The sequence below is a fragment of the Sparus aurata genome, chromosome 19, assembly GCF_900880675.1.
Source record: "Sparus aurata chromosome 19, fSpaAur1.1, whole genome shotgun sequence".
Classification (NCBI taxonomy): Eukaryota; Metazoa; Chordata; class Actinopteri; order Spariformes; family Sparidae; genus Sparus; species Sparus aurata.
The window spans coordinates 12,717,070-12,742,881 of record NC_044205.1 but is presented as its reverse complement, the minus strand read 5'-3'; the positions used below and the strand labels follow the sequence as shown (position 1 = coordinate 12,742,881).

Genomic DNA, 25,812 nt, shown 5'->3' with positions numbered 1-25,812 from the left:
AAACACAGCCAGCATGGCCCTAATCTGACGAGGCACTGCTCCAAACATGCCACAGCAGCCCGAAAAGTGTATGTGTGTGTGTGTGTGTGTGTATGTGTGAGTTTGTGTGCGTGACCCCAGGGCAGACCCCCTTTTTTCCTACTCCTTGCCTTTCTGCTCTGCTCTGTCCCATGTCGAATATCAGCGAACGCGCACACTCACACACACACACAAACTGAGGAAAAACTTCAAAAACCATCAAGTGGAGCTCAGCCGACGCTTCCCCTCCACCTCGCTGTCTCAGCTCCCCCTCCGCTCGAGTCGCAGTGTGTGTGCATACATGTGTATGTGTTATTTAAGTGCATACGTGTGTGTGTTTGAGATGCTGTAGCCAGGGGAAGCGATGATTTTGCCCGCCGCAAAACGCAGAGATATCCTCGTCCGGCGCTCCCTCCGCCCCAACATCTGTCACTTTGATTGCGGCCACTTTGCAGGACGCTCTGCCTCAACAGGTCTGGAGCCTTCCCCAGCCTGTTGCCCTCAGTCGACTTCGACGCTGCCTCTTGGAGAAGGAGGCGATCCCTCCCCGTGCTAGGAAGGAAGAGGACAGGGGGACAGCCCCCTATGGGAGAAATGACAGTGCAGTTCCCTTTAATCTCCAGGATGAGCCCCGAAATGGCGGCAGGGGCCCGCCGCGAACACTAATCGTGGCCGACACACTGGTCTCCCCCTTACGAGCACACACACTTCCAGTCCAGAGCTGATCTCATGCTCCAAGGAAAAAGGGGCAGTTCGCCGTCAACGCAAGACGAGCCTGACAAGGTTTCGTTCTGTTTTGCTGCGAAAGAGAAAAAAAATCTTTCCCTTCCCTGAAAAGCGCAGGATGATGAGTACATATGTTGATTTTCAGGCTGTGAGCCATGTACCGCCACTGTGTCTTCCCATCAGGCCTTGGGACAGAGTGACAGCGGGATGGTGTCACGCTACACAGTGACTTCTAAAGTGCCACCGCATAAGGGCCTTGAGTGTGTTTATTTGGGTTATAACCATCCTGTTGAACTCCATTCTTTTACCGTCTACCTTTTGATTCTATTTTCTGCTTCCCACCTCCTAGCTCACCCCCCCCCCCCCCCCCCCCAACCTCTCCTCCGTGGTGGACAGCTCTGAAGCATCTCGCCTCCAGCAGGCAGAGGGACAAGAAAGTGGTGGCGCCGGGACGAGCGACCTGCCTGCAGCCCAGGGACTGAAGGACAGAGAGAGAGAGACAGAAAATGAGATAAGAAGCTTGATATGGAGAGGGAGAGAAGGGCAGGAGCGGGTAGGTGGGTTGCTGGGCAGCAGGTCCTCTCCAACCACCCCTCCACCCCCCACCTCCCCTCCAGCCTAGAGGCCTTGGCATGCAGTGAGTAACACCCCCCTCCTTCCCCTTCCCCTTTCCCCCCCCCCCCTTCTTTCACATCACCACCCCCCACCTGTTTGGAGCCACGGTGCAGTGAGTGGCGTTCAGCGCGTTGTGAGCACAAAGCAGTGGCCCCGCGGCCCTGCGCCTGGACCTCGGTGTCAAGACCCAGCCAGGCTGAGAGAGAGAGAGGGAGAGAGGCAGGGAAAACATGAGAGAGGGAGAGAGAAGCAAAATGCAGAATAATTATACCCAGTGGGTAATGCGAGCACCGTCGTTACAGGGGCGGTGCGGTCGGGCCGGGGAGGAGAGAGACGCGGAGGTGAGAGCGTCACCGGGGCGAGCTCGCAAGGGCCAGTGGGCATGTTTGGTAAACCACACTCACAGACCTCCCACTGGACTGCTGAAGCACCGTTTGTGGAAGTGCTGCAGGAGATCATCTGGATGCTGGCGAGTGTGTGCGCACACTGGGGGTTGAACCGCTGCTGCTTTCGGTCCTGTGTGCAGATCATATGTGGAAGTCGAATAAAAGAGATAAGGGGAGAGATTGTATCTTATATGACAGGGAAAATAGATACGTGGTTAAGGTGTTAATTGCGTCCATACGCTCACGTCTAACTCCCGGTGAAAATGTAAGAATGATTCTACTGTGAGCTTTAAAGAGGGACTATGTAGTTTTTGGGGAAGAAATACAAACTCAGAATTATGTTGTTTTGTTTTATTACCGAATAAACAAACTGTCCTCAGAGGAAAATAAGGTCCCAAGAACACTGTTTGAAGCAGGAGAGGTGGCAGTTTATACAGTCATGAAAATGAAGAGTTTGTTAATTTTATAAAAATTTAAAAAAAACAGCCAATGAAGATTTTATTTCTTCTGATTAAACTGTCTTCCCCAGAACTACATTGTGTACCTTTAATGCAGACTTGCGCCTTGAGCTGATAGGTAATTCAAGAGGACTCTGTAACAGGGAATACATATTTTAATTAATTACGTGTTATTTGGTTCAAGAGGGAAAATGTGAGCAATATTTCAGCCTCATTTTCAACAATTAATTAGTTTTAATAATCTTACTTCAAAAAGGCACTTTTGTTATACAATAATACTTGACAATCAATCAGACAGAAATATTATAATGTAAATATTGTCAATACAGCTATTATGAAAGGCTGAACAGTATCAAAATGATCTTATCTAAAGCACAGCTACTGACAAAATGTATCAACTAATTAAGTCCTCTTTATCATGAACAAGTTTCATTCTTATGACTTTGAACAATGTCTTTCTCTTTATTCCGTGACAATTTTGGCAAGTGTCCCAGAAAGGATTTGTGCCCTGCGCAGGGGTGTCAAATGAAAAAGCAGAATTCACTTAATAGACCTGTGGGACAGAAGCATGGAGAAACACATGATCTGCTCTCATGCAACGAGCTCTCGCATGCAAACTGCAGCCGAACATCAGGACGCTCGCAGATGCTGATGCAGGGGGACAGATATTTCCTCGTTATGCTGATGTTGGCCTGGCCCTCCGAATTCTTTAGTGCTGTGGAAATCTAAACTTTGGATAAGTTTTTAGAGTAGCAGAGGTCTGAGCTTCCTCTTCTCTTTCTCCTTTTTGAACTTCATTCGAGTGTTTGTTAAATTTCAAAATAAGAGATGATTGGAGCTCACATTTTGTAGAGGTCAAGATAATATTCACGATTTTTCTTAAAAGACCCTGAACCCAAATCATTTATGATAATAATAATAATAATAATAATAATAATAATAATAATAATAATAATAATAATAATAATAATAATAATAACAATCCGTTTATTTATTAGAGAATTCTAATGAATTCCAATTTTTAATTGATAAAATTTTATATTATGATTTTTTTTGTAAACATGTCTCGTCTTTTATTTTTTTAGTATTCTGAACCACAAGTTAGATATTTATGTTTCTCTGCTGTGCTTTAAATATGGTAATGAATGCTGCATTTAACTAGCCCGGCTCCCATACTCAGAGTTGATCTTAATGTTTTTAATTTCACCCTGCAGAGTCATAAATAAACAAAACAACAGGATGCACATTCCTGTCACGGAGGCCTTTGCTCGATCTGACATGTTCTGTTGTCAGAGATCCTCTGGTGCGTCTGCAGCTGCAGCGACGGGCTTGTTTTTCCTCCCTCGGCTGTTGATCAATCACTTAATCTCTTTAATAGGCCCAAATCAAAACTAATGGTGCATGTAATAAGTCTTTAACTAAACAATGTGGACAGTGGGGGGACTTAAGTGGTGCCTTAATGATTTTCTCTTAACTGAGCATGACAGTCCTAATGAATTTAGGGCTCACAAACAAACTTTTGACAACTAATATGCAACATTTGCCCCGAACAATGCCCCTTCTCACTCTGACTTGAATATCTGCATGTACTTTGCTCTTGCCACAAGTGCCCTGTTTACTAATACATTTATGCCAATATATTTGCATTTCATGAAGTGTAATAAAAGCATTTACTAATCCAAGATAATTCGGTCACAGGGGGCTTTGCCAACCCTGGATTTAAAAAAAATAATGTGAGGGATTTGGTGCCATCTTGTGGTGACTGTGATGAAGACAATTCTTCAAACATATGTGCTATAAATGTTCTTTATCTAAACACCTTATTGTGGCTAATCTTATGATAATGGAATCTTTACAAATGCAAATGTTGTACATATAAGTATACTTAATATTAATTGAACTGTAGATACTGAGAGGTCAACAAAGCCTTCTAACCACCCATACAGACATTAAAGTGTGTTTGCTAGTTTATTTAGTGAGTTATTATCATACGTCTTGGTGTATTTATCTCCTGAGGCAAAACATCACACCATAATTCCTAACTGGTCTGACTGTAACCAAAATAATCCTTGGCAGAAGGACAAAATTCAAAACAAAGCTTATGAGCACCAAGACAAAGATTGTCCCTATGTGCGCTGAACATACAATAGGGACAATAACATTAAGACTGACTGATATTTGATCATTGTTGTAGGATTATAGCACACCTTTAAATAGAGACAAATTATTAATTTATAAGACATCAATAGCCACTTTTGAGTTGCCAGGTTGTGAAATATTCCTTCAGCTGGTGTGTTTTCCCTTTCGGTTAAGCAATAATGCAGTTGGAAGTGATGGTAATTCATTAATAAATAAGTGTTATTTTCACACTTTCTTCGTATTCATCAAATCTGGAATAATAAATGTTTTTACAAAAAAATGTTAAAATAATGTCATCTGGTTAAAATAATCTGCAGGTAAGAAGTTCTTGCGTCTTGCTGATGTAGAGTATACACCTACAGGAATGTTTCACAACCTGGCAACCCCCAAGTTATTCTTATAACACACTGATGTATAAAATCTTAAGTAAATGAGGTGTCAGCCTTGCATAACGCCAGTAGTTTTTACAGTCAGTGGTTAAAATGTATAAACCCTTTTTAAAAGTTACTGTTAATGATTTAAATGAACCAGTTGAGGGAAAGAGTGCAAAATATAGTACAGTATATTTTTAAAATATGACAATTAACATTCTTCCATCAAAGGTCAACTGAATGTATTTCAACACGGGTTGATGTGTGGAAATAAGTTTAAAAAGCAGGATTTTGATGTAACTTTGTTCCACCGCAGAGCAAGACTGACATCTGCTGTCCTCAGCACGCAAAGCCTCAGTCTACACCAACTTCCTTTAGTCTATTAAACTGCAGTCTGTAATCATATTTCTCTCAAATAATCTTGCAGACGTTAAAAGCTAAATCAAAAGTAATTACCTACCTCAAAGCGAGACTAAAGAACAGTATTTCACGTGGACTTGTAAAAAAAAAAAAAAAAAAAAAAAAACAAAGATGTGACACCCCTCTCTATCCGCCGCTTGGTTCAGTCCTCGCCCTCGTACCCGGAAGTAGTAGTCAATATTTACATCGCAGTCAGCTGAGTTCCCCTCACCTGACTGCAATTAGCATTAACCTTTTTTTCATTTTGTAGCTGACATGTATCACTATATCATTAAAGCATAGGCCACGTTAATGACTCATAGTTTATAGCAGCTCTTTCGCTTTCACAATAAGCACACAGTTAGCTTAGCATTTGGAACATTTAGCAAGTGATTAGCAGTTAGTAGCTTGTTGAGCTAGCTGCTTAATAGGAGACACAACTTTGGTTTAACTACTAAAACCAACGTGCCAACAGGGTTTCTAAAAATGGACAAAATTGCTCAAGGTGAGTGAAAACCAGCAGAAGGAAAAATCGTTGTCGTTGTCGTCACGTTTGCCTCGATGTTTGTCTTTTAATGCTCTGTTGTCAGACTGCAGCTGACCTAATGAGATACGGGTCAATGAGAGGCTGTTAGAAATATCATTTGATGTAATAATCATGAAGATTTGTTTGCTTTCTGGAAAATAAACGCTAAATCCATCATTCAAGACGCTGATATATATGTGTCGCCTCACATCCATGACAGGGTTAAAAGGTTTAGTGAAAACTTGGAATTATGTGGATAATAAGATTATACCTTTTTATAGAAACCAAGCTATCTAACACAACTTATCAGTCTAATGTAAACATGTTCTCTCCTGTGCGTTCTGCATGTTTGAATGTATTTTGAACTGTGTTGTCCCTGCAGATGTGGGCGATATCCAGTCCAGACTGTTGGACCACAGACCAGTCATCAATGCAGAGATCCGCTACTTTGTCAGAGAGTTTGAGGTAGTTGAAGTTATGATGTGACACCGTGGCCTACACACTGTGACGATGACCATGTTCCTATCACCAGCTACACACACACACGTTTAGTATGTTCACACACTGTGCTGTTGCTGATTCAAACGTCACACATAATTTCCAGGTCTTTCGTCATTTTTGTCATTATATTTACTTTGAAATGAGCATGATCAATATCTGTTATTTATAAGACTGCAGTCAACTTTAAAACCCAAGAATTACATACGGTTGTGACGATGATGTGACCCTATGACTTGGTGTTTTGACTTTGGGTTCAGTCAGGTAAATGCGAAACAATTTAAGTTCCGTGACGTTTCTGCAAGTATTAGAAAACAGTCAGCGAGGCACATTCAGTCATTTGAGTGCACAAATGTCCCCATCAGAATGCCTGCCACAGAGAAAAAAGTGTGTGGGTTAGCAGGGCACACGATAAAGGTGTGAACGCTGCTGTGCCACAATTGACTGATTCAGTGGTTTAAAGAGACAGTATTGTCTCTTATTGTTGAAAAGACAATGCCAGGAAATTATTTCAACTGAATGCGACGTGTTAAGACTCAGTGCTGGACGACACGGCAGTTAAGTTTTTGTTTTTTGTTTTTCCTTTGTTGTTTACTTTGCTTTCCTCTGCTGCTGTTTAGGAGAAACGTGGGCACAGGGAGAGCAGACTGCTGGAGAACCTCAATAAAATGGTGCTGGAAACAAACGAGCAAACACTGCCCACAAATTTAGAATCCATGAACCAGCTGCTGTCTGACGTCACTAAACGGTGTAAGTCTCCTTTCTCAGATTCACACCTGAGACTTTGTATTAAATCTAAAATCCCGCTTGACCTGACATCTAATCAAACTTTTGTATTTGTTGACATGTTAAATGCAGTATTGTATTTAGTACTGGCTGGTTTCCACATGTAATAATAAGAATGTTATAAAACAATGTGCTGATTGTCATGATAACAGCTTTGTATTTTGTGAATCTAGCTTCATATCTAAAAATGCAGAGGCATATTCAGTAAAATATACGTAAACTTACAGTTTAAGACATTCAACAGTACTCTATATGTTCTCTGAAGAGGTAAATTGCAATATAGAACATAAGAACATTTCTTTGCTTTTCTCCCGTTCTACAGTGGAGGCTGCAAATCACATGGCAGTGAGAGTCCAGCAGAGGGAGCTAGAGGCTCAGCAGGTAAAAACAACTCCAGGCTTAGGACTTTGACAAAACGTATGTCACAGCCTTGAAAATTAGATTGGATTGCAGATTCTGGATCAGAAATCCTTTAATGAGTCACATCATAGTTGTTCCCATTCGAGAATAGAAATATAGACTAAAAGCTTAGAGAACATTTTAAGGAAAGTAAGTATGTAAAATCATCTATAAATTTGTCAAAAATGCTAGAATAAAGTGGTTAAAAAGTCTAATGTGCGACAGTGGATACTTCTCTATCTTTTGCCAGATGGCAGCAGGGTGAACAGACTGTGGCTGGGATGGGTGTTGTCTTTTATTATCCTTTAGAATAAATAAATGAGTATAGATAAATAAGAAATAATAATTGTAGCTTATACATGCAGTATTGAAACCACAGTTTTGCATCGTTGAATTATTGCACAGCTACAGGCATTTATGATGTCGTGTCCACGCAACACAATAACTCCCCGCACACTGCCTTACATCATCAGCATCTTCAGAGCAGTGCACGAGTCCAAACAAACGTGAAAGCAGTCGCTTTTGTCGTTTCTTTGCTGTTACTGTCAACTAGAACCTCTGATCGAGCTGTGCTGTCTTTTCTACAAATCCAGATCGGTGTGGCGCTAAAACTTTTTGTCACCTTTTTGTTTGTCTGTGTTCTCGTCTTCCTGCGTTCTTCAAGAGCACCCAGCTGCAGGCCAACATGGAGCGGCTGAAAGATGAGTGGGCAGAGTTCCTGAAGGAGCAGCAGCGACTAAAGGAGGAGGTGGACGAGGAGCACGCCAAGGCCGTAGGACAAGTCAGCACTAAATACTGCGAAATGAAGAAGGACTTGTCTAAGTTTCAGCCCCTCTAATCAGCTGCTGTTTGTGAGGGTGCTGATGAGCCGACACGACATCTCTTATTACAAGAACACTGTGTTCATTACGGACAGGAACGTCTGCTCTGCACTTGCAGCTATGGGCTTTGGGCTGTTTTGACTTTTTGAGTGTGATTAACAACGTTACATTCTTTTACAACCTATCAAACTCACAAGTTTATGTCTTTAGCGCATGGGATTTTCGCAGCACCTAAAAATGCCTGGAACATTTTTTTTTTAAAACAAGCAATTATTTGATTGTTCCCTGGCCGTGAAGTTCTCAACATTTCAAGATTTTTAATGGATGCCTGCCTGAAGGGTGCCGATGATAAATCTGCCCCAGCCTCAGGTGTTTGGCACAGAGGCGAGATATTCTAAGCACTCAGAGCGGGATCATTGTATGTCAGAAAGGCCCTTCAGAGCAGGTGTGTTTAAAGCGCAGGTCAAGTGTTGTAGAAACGAGCTCAAACAGAACCGTCTCCGGATCAAGTCATCCCTCACCAGCTCTGCTGTGTTTGGAACATCTGACCTCTGACATTAATTTCAAGTAAACCAACTGTCTACGAAGTAACTTTTATTACAAAAGGCTGTTGCTGACACCATTTTGAATGATCAGCAGCAGCTGGTTTTTGTCAGCTTTTTGCCAGTTCAAATCTGATTTTAATGAGTCGCATATCCAATATTTTCATTGCTGTTTAAACAGAAGAAACGTACATCAGATTTTGGTCGTCTGGTTTGAATTTCCTTCTCAGTCCTGTTAGTTTTTAGTGCCTGTCATGCTGTTTAAAAGGAACACAGTGATAAGCAAACAATCCAAGTGTTCGTTTCTGTTTAGCCTTTTCTGTTTATTGGATTAATTGCGCACAGAGGCATGTGTCACAGTGAACACTGAATTCTTAAGCACAGTAATGTAAAAACAAAGTTGTCTCTGAAGTTGATTGTTAAACTCGCAGCACTTTAAATGCAGTGTTTTGTTTTTGCTCCACACAATGGTGTGTTGTCGGACAGGTTAATGGATTGGTGGGCACACAGGGCGCATTCCTGGCATGGCTAAGAACAGAGTTCATCTCAGAAAATGTAATAGAACAAATATTTAAAATCCCTACCACACACTGCTTTAAACTGCCCCACACCTCAACTGTCAGACATCCCACGTGAAGGAGCAAGTTGAGACTTCCCCTCATCCGAATAGAAAAAGAGTCTCTGCAGGAAAAATAGGAATAAATCTGTGACAACGCCGCCGAAGTGAACTGAGTTCTGTTTCCCCTTTTTCACAGAAGCGGCAGCTTTTTTCCGTCTGGCCCCTCTGCTCTCATGCACAGCTACTCTCTAGCTGCTCTGCCTGCGTCTGTGCATACTATACGAGTGTGTGTGTGTGTGTGAGAGACAGTCAGGGATGGCTGGCGTCAGAGCAGGACAGGGTGGTTGGCGTGTCATCAGAGATCAGAGAGGGCACGGTGTGCCAGCAGTTGCGTGTGTGTTTGTGTGTACACCACAGCTGTCCAATGTGGAGACGGCCCATCGTCGGCTAACGAGGAGCGACAATACGGAAACGTGGCCCACCTCTGCCAGCAAGGCACCTTTTCATCTGCCCCTGTTTATTTTTTGGGCTTTCGTTGGGAAGAAAGAAAAACAGCCCGAGTACACGAAAGGTCACCACTGAAACCATGTGAGCGTTAGCTATTCACGAGCACAGCCATAAGCTCACAGTTAATACTTGTTTGGACTGATAAGTACGGGATTTATAGCTGTTATAATTTAGTTTGACGTTGCCGTGTTATGTCAGAGTTCGAGAAAAATTCGAGGTCAGCTAAATTTTGGAGCATTTCGTGAACTGATTTGTAAGTCAGCTCAGGTTTGACAGTATGTATGAACTCCCACAGAGTAAAGGGAGCACATAAGGCCGGTTCTTCAAGGATTTACAGTACATCTACATGTAATGCAGATCTAGTTACATAACTCTGACATGTCTCTGGTTGCTGCCTGGCCTGCTCTTTGTTGGTTCAAATCCACAAAACCATAAAATACCTGCCTGATGACCGGGCTGAGGCAGTGTGGGAAAGCGCAAGACCGGCGCTGACGACAATCATGTGCTCTTCTCCAAGCTAAATTGACATTTCGCAGTCTGGGATTTAGATCAATGTCTGTTTGCAACCGAGGCAAAGCAACAACAACAGGTTTCGACATTCATGGGAATTTGGGTTTCGAGGCTGGAGCCAGAGTTCTCAGCATCTGGTCAAGCAATTTTTTGAGAGACTTGTATTGATCAACAACCTTGTTGGTCTCTCGTTTCGTGGTGCAAAACAGGCGAAGTCAAACGGGCAAAAGCGATCTTGCATTTAGTATCTGGTTTATCTGAGTAGATGGCCGTCCAACGTTAAGAGGAAACCGAGCATCCCGTGTGCCCCGACACCTGGCACAGAATCCCCCGCTCTAGAGGACTCCATGCGCAGAGAAAGGGGTTGGGCACCAGCTGAAATGTTATCATCCTCCTCAGCCTGCTGCCTCGTGCCCCTGGTGTGTGTTTTTGTCTCCAGTGTGCATCAGAGAGCAGTGTGTTCTTCCTGTTTTGAAGGGAGAGCAGCACTCTCGGGCCGTGGAGCTGCCGGTCCCCCGTGCCAACATAAATGGTGAAGGAAGCAGCAGCACCCCGCTGGAGGCCCATCGGGCCGAGCGACACAGATAAGGGGTGTGTTGGTGAATGCAATCTGATGCTCTGTCTGAAAAAGAGCTTTCCGCATCCACTGGAAAAGAATGGAATGTATGACAGGGATGAAACATGCAGATTACGTGAAGACGTTCACTTCAAAAACAGGATGTGATCTGAGTCATTCATTGAGAGGCTTTAGAAGTGCTGAAGCTTGAATGACAGCAAGTCTGACACGGGCCAACGTTCCCAGGTTTCTCAAGCCACCCTGTCCGGTGGCGGTTCAGTTCAAATCAATCAGTTTTATGAATGCACAACAATACTCAGCACTGTGTTCTGGCATGATACAACATCTGCTTGTAACATTGACAAATTCTCTGCCCGCCTCACATGTTGCTATCGCCGGCCAACATCTTAACCAGAGTTTTCCAACCACACCACCAGACCACACAACAATAGGCTGGCCTGGAGGAAGTCATTTGGTTTTCAGAGATTGGACTGTTCCAGCTGGCTAAACTGGCTAAAATATCATTCCAACGTGTGTGAGCTAATACAGGATTAGTTCTATCAGCTACCACCAGATTTGAAGCAAGTATGTAAAACAGTTGTTATGACCAACATCTATGAGAGCTGTGTGATTTATAAGGTAAAGAAAACCAAATTCAGTGTTACAGTAATCCGTGAGTACTTATTTCCACAGGGTCTACACTCAGACCTTACGTCATTTACTGCAACTACCATCCAAATCATACAATTTTAGATTTTAGGTTCAATTGCAGCAACTGCCAGCCATAATATTATAAGGATAGGCTGCTGCAGATGAACCTTTATCACAGGCCTATCCTACCCTCCTTCATTATTTAATGTACCAAAACATTGCAAGACTGGATATTGGAGCCCTGCAGTGTATTTTTGGTCCCTTTTTTCTTTGTAGTTGCATGTTTTGCTCGTTTTCAGCTGAGCATCTGCCCTTTTAGGTTTGGGTGTGCGTGTCCACTCCTATTTTTTTGCCAAGTTTTCCTATACAAGTGGAAACCAAAGCAGAGTGCACGACACATTTCTTGAAATGATTCTCCCATTTCCCAAAATTCAGCCACGAAACAAGACACAAATGCAAAAAAAACCGCACGCGCGTCTTCAAATTTCCATGTGAAAACCGCTCTCCACTCAGAACCATGTATTCTTACATCCGAACTAAACCTTGCCTCTGGGGCATCACACAAGAGTCATCAACTACACATACACAACAAAATAGCCATAACACACTGGTGAGACAATTCAAAACAACACTGTAAAAAAAACCTGGCGCTGTGATGAATGATGACGCTTGTGGATTTCCCCCAAAACTAAATGATGAACAGAGTATGAAGACAGCACATACGTATGCAGTTTTAAAACGTACTGAAAAAGAAATGCATACTGTAATGATGATGATCGTTTACGGATATAACCTTTGGGGAAAGCATCTGAGTCCTGACTGGTGAAGGGCTTTTTGGTGTGGATTCTGCATGGGTCTCATGTTTGTTAGGTTAATTCTCTGGTCAGTGCCCACAACTGGAGTTTGGGTTAGAATCCCCCGGCACTGTACCTCGCCGTCCGCGCTATATGCAGGGTTCGTACGGGTGCTTGAAATCCTTGAAAGTGCTTGAATTTCAATGTTGCATTTTTAAGGTCTGAAAAGTGCTTGGATTTTAAGTGCTTGAAAGTGCTTGACATCATAACTCTGTGTCTTGGCAAAATTGGGATCAGACTGGATAGTTTGCTTAGTACAAGGAGAAATAAAATCTGTGTGTGTGTGTGTGTATCGTCACACATGCAGCCTGGTAGCAATAGAGAAGGATGGCTGAGGAGAAGGTGAATTTGATGCAATTTGGACTGATGACATGTTCAGTATTAATAAACTTTGATGAATAAGTGAACAGATTGAAAAGTTCATGTCAAAAAAGAAAATTACAGGGTGATCTCAGGTCTCTCCTTGTCTCGGTGTGTGCCTGAAGAACGCCAGGTGGCTTCCCTTCTTTTGGATAAAACTTTGTGTTCTCCATTAATTTCTAAAGTTTTTGCTATTATAAAACATCATTTTAGATGTCTACAGCATAATACAATGTATATAATTGTGATAAAAAAAAATTTAAAAAAAAAATCATGAGTATATATATTCCTGTAGATATGTATTTTACCCCAGCAATAAGGTACTGGAAAAGTTTGAAAATGACCCTTAAAAGTGCTTGAATTTGACCTTGAAAAATGTGTGCGAACCCTGTATATGTTCTATCATTCTATGTACCAAACGAAGATTCTTGTTCTTCCTCGTCAGGGATCCCTCTGGGCTTAGCCGGGGAGACCCTGATTTAACCGAACTACATCAGCCTGTATGGTTACATTCACTCGTGAACATGTGGTGTGCAGATATCAATAAAATATTTGGCACTAGTTTGCATGCATAAGAACTGTGTGTTATTTGACTCATTTCTGGCTAAACACCAAAAATGGATAGATGTAGTTATTGGATTTGTAGATTACACCCATATGTATGTGTAATGCATGTACAGCGCATGATACAAATATCCCTGGGTTCGTTATCTATGTTCAGAGTCAGCGCTCTGCAAGGATCTTTATCAGGTAATTATCACTGCAGGATGCTGTGCTGGATTGCTTTAGCGTTATATGATAATGTTTCATGTATGCCATTCATGTTTCTCCCCACCTGAGTTTTGTCCATCAAGCACTTTTGTAGACAGCCTACCAAAGGTCATTTGGGTTTTTACTAACCCATGTGTGCATTCTTATCTTTGGCCGCTTTATCGGGATAAAAGGTACAATGTACACTTTTGCAAGTGTCAGACAGGTCAAGAACAGCTCATATTTAAATGTCTATCCACTCTTCTTTACTGCTTCACTTTTTCAGAACTAATAAAATAGCAGAACTTCCCAGAATGAAACAAATAAAATGCACCTGACCCCAGAGTCCTGCTACAGTTTTGCCGCAGCTGACGGCGATCTTGGCATTACCACCATTTTCTCCTTGGCCCGGATCACCCGTCATTTCAGGCGACCGATGAGAAAAAGCAGACCTAACAGAAACACAGTTTCACTGTTTTGTGATTGAACAATAGAAAGGGAGGAGGTATTCATTCACTGACAGCTTATGAGAATTTTCAGCCTCTGCATGCTCGCTCCCTTTCTTTTGTGCTGCGTGATGGGCCCCTGTTACTCAATTACCGAGGGGTCCAAAATGAAAATGCCAATGAACAAAAGCACCTCGCTTCCAAGTTAATAATCCGGCATAAAACCACCCCAGGGAGCCGGTGATGGGCCCTGCGCGGATTGAAATGCAGGTGGTAATATGAATTCTTTGGCAATGGCAAACGTTCACCCAGTGGATCGCTAAATAAGAGAGGGAGAGCTCTCAAAGCTGCAGTGAAACAAATTAAGAAATTGATATTTCTCCGAGGGAAAGGCATGCTGGATAGTCTCAGACCCTGGCAGCTCAGAAAATGAGCACTGGGTGGCATATAAAAGCAATCACTGGAAAGGAACATGATGGAAATTAAACGTCCCACCTTTCACCATAACTGCCAGCACTCCCTTATTAGCGCGCACTGATATGTTCCCTGGTGAAGGCCGACTCTGCAACATGTCAGTTTTTATTACGTACAGTGAACAGAGTCACTTTTTTAACCAGATGTCTTGATCAGATAATCTCCGTTTGAAAGACACACGCTCCGTTGCCATCTCTTGTTGCAATCCAAGGTCTAATTAGCTGAGCTGTACGTGATGTTTTGCGCCTGTTCAGCTTCATCAGACAGCCTCGCTAATACAACAGCTCAGGTCCAAGAAACACAGATAAGAGTCCAGCAACAACAAACACCTTCCTCAGTCAATCACAGGGCAAACAATAGCCAGAGAGGATGCGGAGAACGGTCTGTCGTCGGCCGGTGGCCACCAGCAGCAGCAAGGCTTGTTGTCGTCTAGATTCTTGAACTGCGGAGGAATGTCTGGCTTCGCTGCCAACCACATACCTTCTCACTGGACTTGGTTTTCCCTGTTTTCTGTACCAGACAGGTATTTTCCTGATGTTATCTCTCTGCCCCTTTTACACAGCCTGCTCAAGGCGGAACGTTGCACTGTTATTTCACCTCACAGCTCTTGAAAAAGACTGGTCAGGTCTGTTTTATTTATATAGCACCCACTCACAACAAACGTTTTCTCATGACTCTTTTCAGTCGGATCAGGACGAGACCATGCTCTTTAGTCGAAGCCCCTGTTGGTTTGATAGTAATACCGATGCGTTGGGAGTCGGCTGCCATCAGAATGTGTCAGTATTTGGCGAGTCGGGAATGAGACTCAAAAATCAACTATATCATCGACAAGGAGCTTTAAGTCTTTTTTACAGACCCAGCACCCTTGTAGCGGATATAAAGCAATGTCAGCATTTGTTTGGAGTTGTGTGTCTTTCCATCCAATCAATAAGTCCACTATTAACTCTGTTTGTGGTCTCCACCAGCCAACTCCTGAGGGACATATCTGGCTCTTCAGCAGGTGGAAACTCAACTTTTTCTGCTCGACATAGTTGCTAATTTTAGCGCTGATCAGGAAGTCTGCACAGGGAGTGTCATCATGAGAGCGGATGAACCAAAGGGATAAAACTACAACAATGACACTAAAATGCTCCCTAGAGCTGAGAGAGACTGCAAAAACAGTCAATTTTAATATGAAATAGCTCAAGAGATTTAACCTTAGTCAATTTACCGGACATTAAAAGCTACAAGCTTCCTGCCAACTCATTGCACTCTAGATTTACTTACTAACTTCTTCCTTGAAACGTTCCTGCTTTGACGTTGTGAAATAAAGAGCATGATTTAAATCTAATCCGCTGGTCCTGAGAAAACCATTTGCTCTGAGCCTTTTCGATCGTGTTATTTATAACTCATTGTCTGGGAAGTGATTTAAGGAAATAGGTCATGGAACAGAGAGGAGAGAGGTAAGCAATATAAAGGACGATTTAAGTTATTGAAGTAGCAGGGATGTTGCAGAATACAGAACAAATTGAAAACTGAAAAATGAAACGCTCGAAATTTCCAAGTACTGCATGTTGTTCATCAGTTGAGTGTCCAGTTCCTGAGTCTGACTTTGTAGGAACGTACCCACAGGGCTCTTCCAAAGGAATATTCTCAGCGCATTGTTAGGAATACTATAAAATAGAACTGATATAGCTGTAAAAGTTTAAATGGTCCATAAAATCAGACACCATTCTCAGTGAAAAGGCAAAACAGGTGGTTTCCAGATTTGGACGAGGTGTTTGCAGCCATAATTTCACACTGATCAGCCCCATTTCACCACCAGTCACTTTAGAAAGACAGAATTCATTTTTAAACTACACATTTTCACTACTCCGTTCTGAACGCCTCTCAGCTCCTGATAAATGATAGGCATCTTAAAAACAGGATTATGCATTGAACATTTCTGGAAGGCTTGATAGAAGAAAAGGACAAGCTGAACATTTCACAAAGCTAACAAAGCATAATGCTTATTTGAAAAAAACACACATTTACCATTGTCAGTTGGATCTAAGAAAGTGGAATTTCTCCCCTGTTGTTCTCAGAACAAGCCCTTTGCTCTTGCTCGACGATCTCACGATGAGATCTCAGAGGAGCATCTAATATCCCACCTACCTCAGCCCCTGCGACCCAATAAATCAATCAGTTGTGCTTTACAAGCCTGCGTGTGTTACCCATTCAGGAAATAGAGAATCCCTGCTGTGGATCACAGCTAAAAAACCATCCTGACTGACAGAACAATGAGGCAGACAGCGGAAGGCGGAGCAAGGTACGTGCTGAATGTGTGCGACTGCGTACTTGTTTGTGCCTCTGTGTAGATGTGATTTTTTTATTGAGTGTGTTTGTGGCAGCTCCAGCCCGTGAACCCCCTCCGAATGTGAGTCAGCCTCTCATCCCGGCTTTCTCCAGGGAGGCCCGGGCTCTTGGCAGAGGAATGCATGGGAGTGGGCTCCTTCAATAAAGGCAACTCTCTTTCAGGGCCCCAGGACGGCCCTGGGCTTTCCTTTTCATCGTCTCCCTCCCCTGTCTCCCTGAACACCAATGGGCTGCTGCTTTTGCTACTGCTGCTGCTTCGTTTCAAGCGTAATGGGTTTACCTTGAGGCTGAGAGAGAAAGGCACAGAGGAAGGGAGGAGTCCAGACCTAAAATTATGACTCACCTACTGCATGCCCATGTTAAGCATTGGGTCTCATGACACCTTGTTAGAGCACAGCGTGGTTTTGCCTGCCATTCAGCAGGTAACACTGGATCACATTTAACAGTTTAGCATTCCGGTTAAAGGTATCTTTGACTGGATGATTCAGAACAGTCTGGACATTTTGGGAACCACGCTAATTGTTTTCTTGCCAAGAGTTGGAGCCAGAGTGTTAGAGGTGCTGGTATATGGACTCGCTTTTTTTCCAATAGCAGTCTTAAGTGCTGCTAGCTTTACCTTCACATGTAACAGATACAGTAGATGTCAGAGTGGTATTGATCTTCTCATCATATCTAAGCAAGTCTGACTGTTTGTATAGCCGAATGCCTGCCTTTGGCTAACTAGGAGCAATAAATACTATGCAATATAAACATTTTATATATAATATAGCAAATATGAACAAATATGCTATGCTACAACAGGCAACCTCGCACAGCCATCCAAAATACTCATTTGCAAATGTAATCATAATCATCAACTAACTTGGAATTTCCTGTTTTTACTGCAATTGTGCATGCGATTTGTCTTTGGGATGATGCCGTACTTAGCTGTCCAAAATAAGGGTCAATGCATGCATTACGCACAAGCTCGCATGATGAGCGGCAGGCTTTGAAGCAAGTTTTCTTAGTGGCCACCCTGTGTAATTGCAACTTGATGCACTGGGGCCAAAAAAACATTTTTGCCATAAGCTTACATTGTGAAAGAAGCAGCTGTGAAACTGTGGAATTGTCATTTATAATTTGAGTCATTCGGGCGCCAAAACCAGAAGTTAGCCAGCTTGATTGAAGGAAGTCTCTGGTGCAGGCGCATTATGGGCCACACAACGCAGATCCGGATAGTCAAATTCTTTTGAGCATCTTTTATGGGCACCTTCACTCAAGCGCCACTGAGCAGCTTTTATAGGAATGAATGGGGCCCCCGTCTCCAAACCTGTATCCAGGTTTTAATATAACTTCCTTGGTAGTGACGCTCACCTCACCACGACCCCTATTTCGCAGGGGCACCATCAATGCATTTTTGGGTTTGGTGCCACAATTGTGTTGACACATGACAAACATTTTTTTTAAATTTTCAACAGTATTACACCTACTATCCACTCTGTCATTGTAAAGGAACTGCCTGCATAATGAATCAGCAAAGCGTCCTTGTTAGCGACTTCCAGGCCTTTGCAACGGCGCTTTCAATGATCCACTGAATGCATAAATTTAAGCTTGCACTCAATGCTCTGCACCCAGCAGTGTCGTTGAGGTCTAGCAGATGTGTGGAGGGCTTGAGGGCTAGAACTAAGCTCTTTGACAGCTATCATATGGGGATAGGAGAAAGTGCGGGGGGAGAAAAACACAAAGAGAATAGAAGACAAACGACATTCGAAGAAGGAAAAAGTGAAAGGGGGGGGGGGTCTTTTAAGAAAAAAAGTCAAGCTAAAAGGGCAGCAGATGAAGCAGAAGAGCCACTAAGAATAGAGAAACAGACAAAGGAAATGGACGCAATGACAATCAGTGAGGAAAAACTGAGAGATTGGAGGGAGGAAGAGAGGAACAAAGATAAGGAAGGAAGAAGACAGAGATGGGAGGGAAAGACAGTTAAGGGAAGACTGGTCCCTGGCCTGCACATCAAAGCAGGCAGTGAGCAGCAGCTCCAGGCCGGTCCTCCCAGCACCTGCTGCTGCCCCAGAGCCAAGTCAAACACATTATTCCAACAGACGCATGGCCTAATGGCTTCTGTGGAGAGACCTTTCCCGGGCCATGACTGCCTCTGCAGACGCTCAGAGTTGAGGCTTCACTAACACACACACACACACGCAGAAACGCACAAAGGCTTCCTAAAAGCTCGTTCTTACTCACTGCTTACACAGGGTGACACATCCCGGAGAGCGCACGCGCAGGCATAACTTTCCTACGTGTGATCCATCAGATCATTTTATTGCACATCTGCTCAAGAGCGGACAAATCCAGACACCTGTCAGAATCATAAACTCTGAGTACCCACGGACAGTTGAGGCATGCATATAATAAAATACATTTTACAATAAAACATTAACACCTGGTTCGAGCATTGTGCCCCTGTCTGCCCAATCCAACGCGGCGCTCTGTGAAAGAGACCTGGGTTATGGTTGGAACCGAGTCAATATCGAGCAGAGAACAAATCATCCTAAGAAAAACAGTAAACATCTGTTTTGTGACTTGGCCACCTCTCTCACTGGCAATGTCAGCCTGACCTCAATGAGGCTGGGCCCCTTTTACATTTTCCATGAGAGCAAGCGGGAGTACCAGTAAGTGGGTGACAGCATCTGTAATTTCGTCCTTTTTTTTTTTTCAAAAAGCGGAGAAAAATAAAAACAAACCTTGACGCGATGAAGGCAGGTACTGGGGCGCTCTTAACGTGTCTTGAAGTATTTCCAAGAGGAATAAAAGCGTGGACAGTCTTTATATACGGCTTTTGCTCAGTGAAGCAAAGTGAAGCCTCATTGGCCATTGATGACATTTATGGCTCGTCTCACATGAAATAGTGTCTGCTGAAATATCACTTTAGAGCCCTATTTTCCTTGTCGCTTCAAGCCTTCGTGGCAGCCGCCTGATTTGTAGGTTGTCAATGACATTTGGATGCATGTAAGAGCAACCTAGCATGTTCTTTTCTTGGACACAAGCCGTATGTAATCCTCTATTGATCTTTGTGGGGAAATACTGTTTTCTATTTCAGAAGCTGGGCCCGCCTTCAAAGCGGCAGCCATGGAGCTCGTAGCATTTCATTTCATGACTTGCTCAAGGACTCTTTAGCAGAGTGGATGCTTTCCAGTGTGTGGGCTTCAAGGAGGTCTCTCTTCATATTAATACCATGGTTTGTATTTATGTAGCATATACCATTTGATAATGCTAAAAGGGATGGATTAATACCTCGCTAAACCCTTTAAAAGATTTATGAGACGTAACACATCTCAAGCTTCCGTCCATATATAATCTGAACAAGAAAAGTATCACAACTTTAACACGTCGCGTTTCCAAAGGCCCCTAAATTGGAATTACTTATTTGTCAAGTTCTATACACCAGGATGTGCGTGTCTTTTTCTCCTCATCTCCATTATTCTGCACCGCCTTCTCACTCTCTCTGCCCCACATCAGCCCCCGCACAATCTGGCCAGTATACTCTGATGGCTTTACCTGCAGGAAGTGGGGCTTTTACAGTGAGGGCTCTCCACCAAGAAGCGTCCGTGAAAGGCAAAGTCCAAGTCGAGGTGGGTCCTGTCACCACCTGTGATGTCTCACCTCAGGTGACACGTCCAAATGCTTAACAAACTGCAGTGCAGTACATGCACCATGAGCGATGTGTGAACAGGATCTGAAAGTCAATGTGTTTGTGTTCTGCACAGGAAATGAAACTATACGGCGTGCCGAAGAAAATCATTTGGTGCGAGAGGCAATAATTGGTCATCCAGGCATGAAAAGATGACTTCTTCTATCCAGCTTGTCAGTCGAATTTGAAGTAGAAATTCAGGAGATCATATATTTTCTATAAATAACTCTAAACAACACATTGGTGATGTGTGATACCACAGATTGTTTTCTCTGATCCAATACCAGGTAAAACCTGAAACCAGTGCCATAAACATTTTCCATTAATTACAGACCTTGGATATCAATCTTAACCTAAACTAAGAGGTTTGGGTTCGGATTAATCAATATTTCTGAATCAATCTAGGCACTCCTACCACATGTTAGAGTTACTGTCAAATATAAGTTTGTAAATTAACAAGTATACGAGCCTACTTGTTCTTGGTCACAGGCAAGGAATGAATTTTGCACCTGCCACCAGTTGATTACAGAGTAAATGTCTGTGGCAGGTAAAAACTTCAGGTAACCTGTATGTGCCCAGCATCACGTTATCAGTGTTCACCTTAACTAGCATTTGCAGCTTTAGCTAATGTAACAGACTGGCAACCGCTTAATGGGGCAGATGATTTGAACTACAGCGCTGTTGTAACTTGAATGCAATGGAGGGGTGGAGGAGGGATGCAACATTTACTAGCTGAAAAGTAGTTTTTAGTCAAGACCAAAGTGGTGGACCAACGACAAACACATCGAGTCAATCTCTGATGTTTCAATGAATAAATCGTACAGATGAACACCACATCCTGTCATCATGCATTGCTGCTGTTGTAAGGAACTTCTCCCGTACAAAATTGTAATCCTTTGCCAATACTTGCGTCAATTTAATCATTACTTGCCCATTTATGTGTTGTTGTTTTTTTTTGCAGGAACATGTTTACTCTCAAACAACAGCGATTTCCAGTTGCACCTGTCAATATCCGACCTGTTTACAGCTTCAGTGTGGCGTTTCCAGCAGTGGGAAAACAGCAGGATCCCGTAAGTACACAGGCCCTGTGGAAAATAATGGTAATTCCAATACTGTAGATACCTCAGGAGAGTTGGCGCGGCTTTAGTCATCCGACTGGATCCAGCAGAGAGCAGTCGAACATAAAAACACTTGGGATACAGCGGGAGTTGTCATGGTAATCCACAACAACCATAACCATTTCCCAGATCCCCCATCCCTCATTTATCCAGTTTCACTCTCTATCCCACACTTTTCTTTCCTTTCCTAAATATTTTTTACTATCATCATTTCTTTCTTTCTTTCTTTCTTTCTTTCTTTCTTTCTTTCCTCGTCTGTCTCTTAATCTTCCTTCTCACACCTCACTTCCTCTTTTCCTCTTTTAGCCACCCAGATGAAAAGACAAGGCGTTTTCCAACTTCCATCCCTTGACGTTTGTTTCTGGAGTTGTTCCAATCACGTGGGAGAGTCCTTTCCCCGCTGTCTTTTCCCAGCACAGGTGCCTGCCACAGTGGCTTTACTAAGCTGTCTGTTAATGACATTGGTTCCCCTCCATTGGTCACATCCTGTCCCGGATATGATACTGCCATGAGTCGAGTTCCTAATGGAAACACGTCTGGCTTCGGATTGCACAATGGGAATATGGTGCTAAAAAACATTTTTACAGAGAGGTTGAGTGTCCAACAAGGTGATTCCCATAAGTTTACATGACAGAACTGGATTTGGTCAGAAATAGCTTCTTATTCCAGAAAGTCTTCTGAAGGGTTTCCTCAATGTGTTCCTTGGCAGTGTTGAAAAGCAGACCAAACTTTGATATAGATACTGTTTGTGAGGGGTAGTCCACAGCTGTTGGAGAGGAGAGTCAGTATAATTTCTGCAATTTGTTTGAATTTTATGGTGATCAGGGAAACATTTAAAACAATGGTGAATTAAAAATATTTATTTTTTAGTCTGAAAAGATGTGAGAAGATGAGGTAAGAAAGTGATTAAATTAGCATTTGTTAGCGTTAATGTTTGTAACATTGAGTAAATGTTAACAAAGCAAATGCAAGGTGACACATGCTGGCTAGCTGATATTTTTATGTGAGATAGAGTGAAACAGTAATGACGAAATTCCAATTATCTTGGCTATAGCACGATCGAAAAACAGAAAAACCACTAGCCTGGCTCTGTTCAAGCATTTCTAATGAGCCTACCAGCAACTGTAGCCAATTAACCTGTTCTATCTTATTCATTTAATCTATTAAAAAAGATAGAAAACAGGTGCAGAAACATGAACTTGTAGTTTCATGGGGGTGGGATTTCTTCATGAGCTCACTACTCGAGGAAGAAATAGCCCAAGACATAACCTTGTGCTGTTTTTACACCAGCCTAGTAGCTTTATGCTAACCAGAGCTAATTGCTGCCACCTGTAATAAACGTACAAATATGAGAGCGGTTTCAGTTCTCAAAAAATAAGGTGACAGCCAGTAGTTGGTGTTGTTTTTAGGCTTCAGTCTTTGTAGCGATTAAACAAATAAGATATGCCATGGTATCCATCTTCTCATGTACCTGTAACTCTCGGCAGAAAGGTGAATTTGTACTTTCAACTTTAGCCTTGTTACCAGAAAAAAGAATAAGTGTATTTTCTGAAAGGTCTTATGATTATTACGAGTGTAGGAAAAGTATTCAGACCTAATTCACTTTTTTAACAGCAAGTCTGAGAGAATCAAGGTGATCACTATACTGAACTATTTTAGTGTCCTTTCCTTATCCTGTATAAGCCTAAAAGACAGTGTATTTGTTCTGATCTGAGCAGTTTTGCTTTGGGGAAATGCGCTTGTAGACCATAAAGACACGTCGCGAAGAATGTTAGCACCCTGCCTCGAGTTCCTGCACACTTTCTGAATCAGCTATAGCAGGGAGTAGTTTCAAATTCACACACACTCCTCCTCTCTGCTATTCACAGTCTTTCGGTTCTCACTTTGGCCCTGTTTACCACCTGCCGACTCTTTCACTCTCAGCCACGAACTTCAGGCAATTAAGAAAATAAACAGAATGTCCTCGGGTCCCCAGGGTCCATTAATCTTTCTTTTTCCTATTACACCATGCTGTAGCCTGCCTGGCAAGGTGCCTGACCATCAACAATGGGTAACCAGCAGACACCCACAACTATGTGGCCTCCACTTCATCGGGCGAAATATAAAATGTGTCAGCAGCAATTTGGTCATATTTACCACAGCTAAATGACATGTTGAGATTAAATAGTGATGTGTGGTTACTGGCTGGCCATGGTAACAATAGAGTCCCTTTGGGAGAGTCGGGCCTGTTTGTAGATGTTATTTATAGTGTGCAAAACTCAAGAAAAATAATCTCATATATCATTTTTCACTCCCAATTAACTATAAAGGCAGTTGTGTTTCACTGTAGCAGCAGCTGGAATATGAGAGCGTAGCGAGAACTGCGGGGTCACGAGTGGATGTCAAGGCCATTTTTTGATATAATAGCTCAAAAATAAACTTCAGTGGGTGGTATATCTCATACTGCCAACACCTTCATGTCAGCACAGTGGACCAAATCAGAGCAGGAATACGGTCATAGCAGTCATAACAGTCGAGACAAAATATATCTTTGATGTCGACTGGAAAGCGTTCAAGAAGGCAGCACTCACTGTGTTTTTTTAATCAGTGGAACATACTGTACGCGTGTCGAAGTTTTGTAAGGGAACAGATATTTTGGGAAATACACCTACTCGTAATATTGGTACTTTGAGAGTATATCAATCTGATTAAAAAAAAAAAAGTTAGAGCAAGTGTGACATTTTAGGAAATATGTTTAGTTGCTCTGTTACTGGGATGAGAAGATTGATTCCATCCTCGTGTCTGTCCGTTAAGAAAAAGGCATCAGCCAGCAGCCCATTAGCTTTAACAAGGCAAAACTGGAAACTGAGGGAACAAACAAAACAAAGAAAACAAAATCTGCCAAACGGGCACCTCTTAAGCTCACTTTAGGTCTTTAAGCCAAGCCTGCCGTGTGTCTTGCCCGTGCCTGGCACAAGATGATCTCGTAATCTCTTGGAAATACTTCTGACCCCTTTAAAATGTCATTTTTAAACTTTGTTTTTAGAAAGAAATCAAGCAAACAATATAAAATGTGTTGAGCAGTGACCTTTAGACTTGCTGCTGGACAGATTTTGATTCTTTTGGACAGGCTCCCTGTTTTCCTCTGTCTTCAGGATGAGCTTATATAATAAGTTGCGTGCCAGCAGGCAGAGAAACTCAGCTGAAATGAGTATCTGATCATGTTCTTTTTTTACAAGTACGAGTAGCATCCAAGTATAATGTGCCAATATTTGTATTTGTGATGAAGGTAAAAGTCTCATTGGGGTGCTGACTGAAAAGTACTCATTTAAGTTTATTTGAAATAACAACTATTTTTCCCTTGTGATCAAAAACATTGATTTGAAGCTCAATTATGGGGCTGTTCTGTAAATAGTTTTGAGCCATGTCTGATCAATGTATATCAATAGAGTGCTGCAGGGATGGCATAGTTTGTAGGCTAAGCCAGAAAAGGTAGCAAGTAATGATACTTACATGTTTTGTTCAGCAAGACAGTCCTCACAGATGAACACCATTTTTTTCTTTTCACTTTTTGAAGCGTAATAAACAAAATCCCCTGTAGTAAAAGCTAATGCTAGGCTATAAAGGAACTACTTAGCACCTTACCACCACTAAGCATCTTACTCTATCCGCACTTTAGTACAAATTGATCAATCCTTGAGGTGTAAAGTTGGAGTTAGAATGGTTTGGAACTAAAGTCCGCCTTTAGAGACAGATTAGCAAGTAGCTGAGTCTCCATGTTTTGTAGCCCCTTTTAGCCAACTGTTTTCTAGGACATAAATGTGAAGTATTTTATGTTGTGGAACGAAATGTAAAAATATCGTAACCACAGAATCAGATCTTAGCCTCTTTAGGCGAAAACCCACTAAGGAAACCCGTCGACTTTTAGACAATTGAACCAGAAGGGCAAAAATGCTAACTTACTTCTGGGTTTCATGACTCAATCTCAGCCTTAAATTATCAACTTCCTGTTTAAGCAGTGCAATTTTTGGGGCCAAAGTCCCATCCATTCCTAGTCTGGACATTGCTACAGATAAATTAGTTGGCTGAACACACAGGCCCACGGACACGGCGTGCTCACTACTGGCTAGCTTCGTGTTTAGCATATAGGCATACTGTATAACATAAGACATAAATCCAAAGACTCGAGATCCTGCCCAGGTCTTTCCAAAGTAAAAAACGCAAACTTGCTGCTGGATGTGGCTTCATACCCAGAGGAAACGAAAATTGGAAAAGAGATCTCAGCAGTGTCTCATTCATTTCTCCTAGACAACTATGAGATCTATGTGAGACCAAAGTGAGGCTGTGGCTGATTTCTCCT

General features: G+C 42.5%; 1 protein-coding gene across 1 annotated transcript; it reads left to right on the top strand.

The window, feature by feature from the left end:
• Positions 1-5,290: 5,290 nt before the first annotated feature.
• Positions 5,291-9,401, top strand: bloc1s5 (biogenesis of lysosomal organelles complex-1, subunit 5, muted). Its single transcript, XM_030398912.1, has 5 exons — positions 5,291-5,617; positions 6,021-6,103; positions 6,757-6,886; positions 7,245-7,303; positions 7,986-9,401. Exons 1-5 carry the CDS (start codon positions 5,599-5,601, stop codon positions 8,157-8,159), a joined length of 465 nt encoding a protein of 154 aa, XP_030254772.1. The 5' UTR covers positions 5,291-5,598; the 3' UTR covers positions 8,160-9,401.
• The last annotated feature ends 16,411 nt before the right edge of the window (positions 9,402-25,812 follow it).

What these genes read in the sequence shown, in the direction of transcription:
- bloc1s5 (XM_030398912.1), top strand. An exon ending in ACTTTGTCAGAGAGTTTGAG is followed by an intron (nt 6,104 to 6,756) that starts GTAGTTGAAGTT and finishes GCTGCTGTTTAG; the next exon opens with GAGAAACGTGGGCACAGGGA. An exon ending in GTCTGACGTCACTAAACGGT is followed by an intron (nt 6,887 to 7,244) that starts GTAAGTCTCCTT and finishes CCCGTTCTACAG; the next exon opens with TGGAGGCTGCAAATCACATG.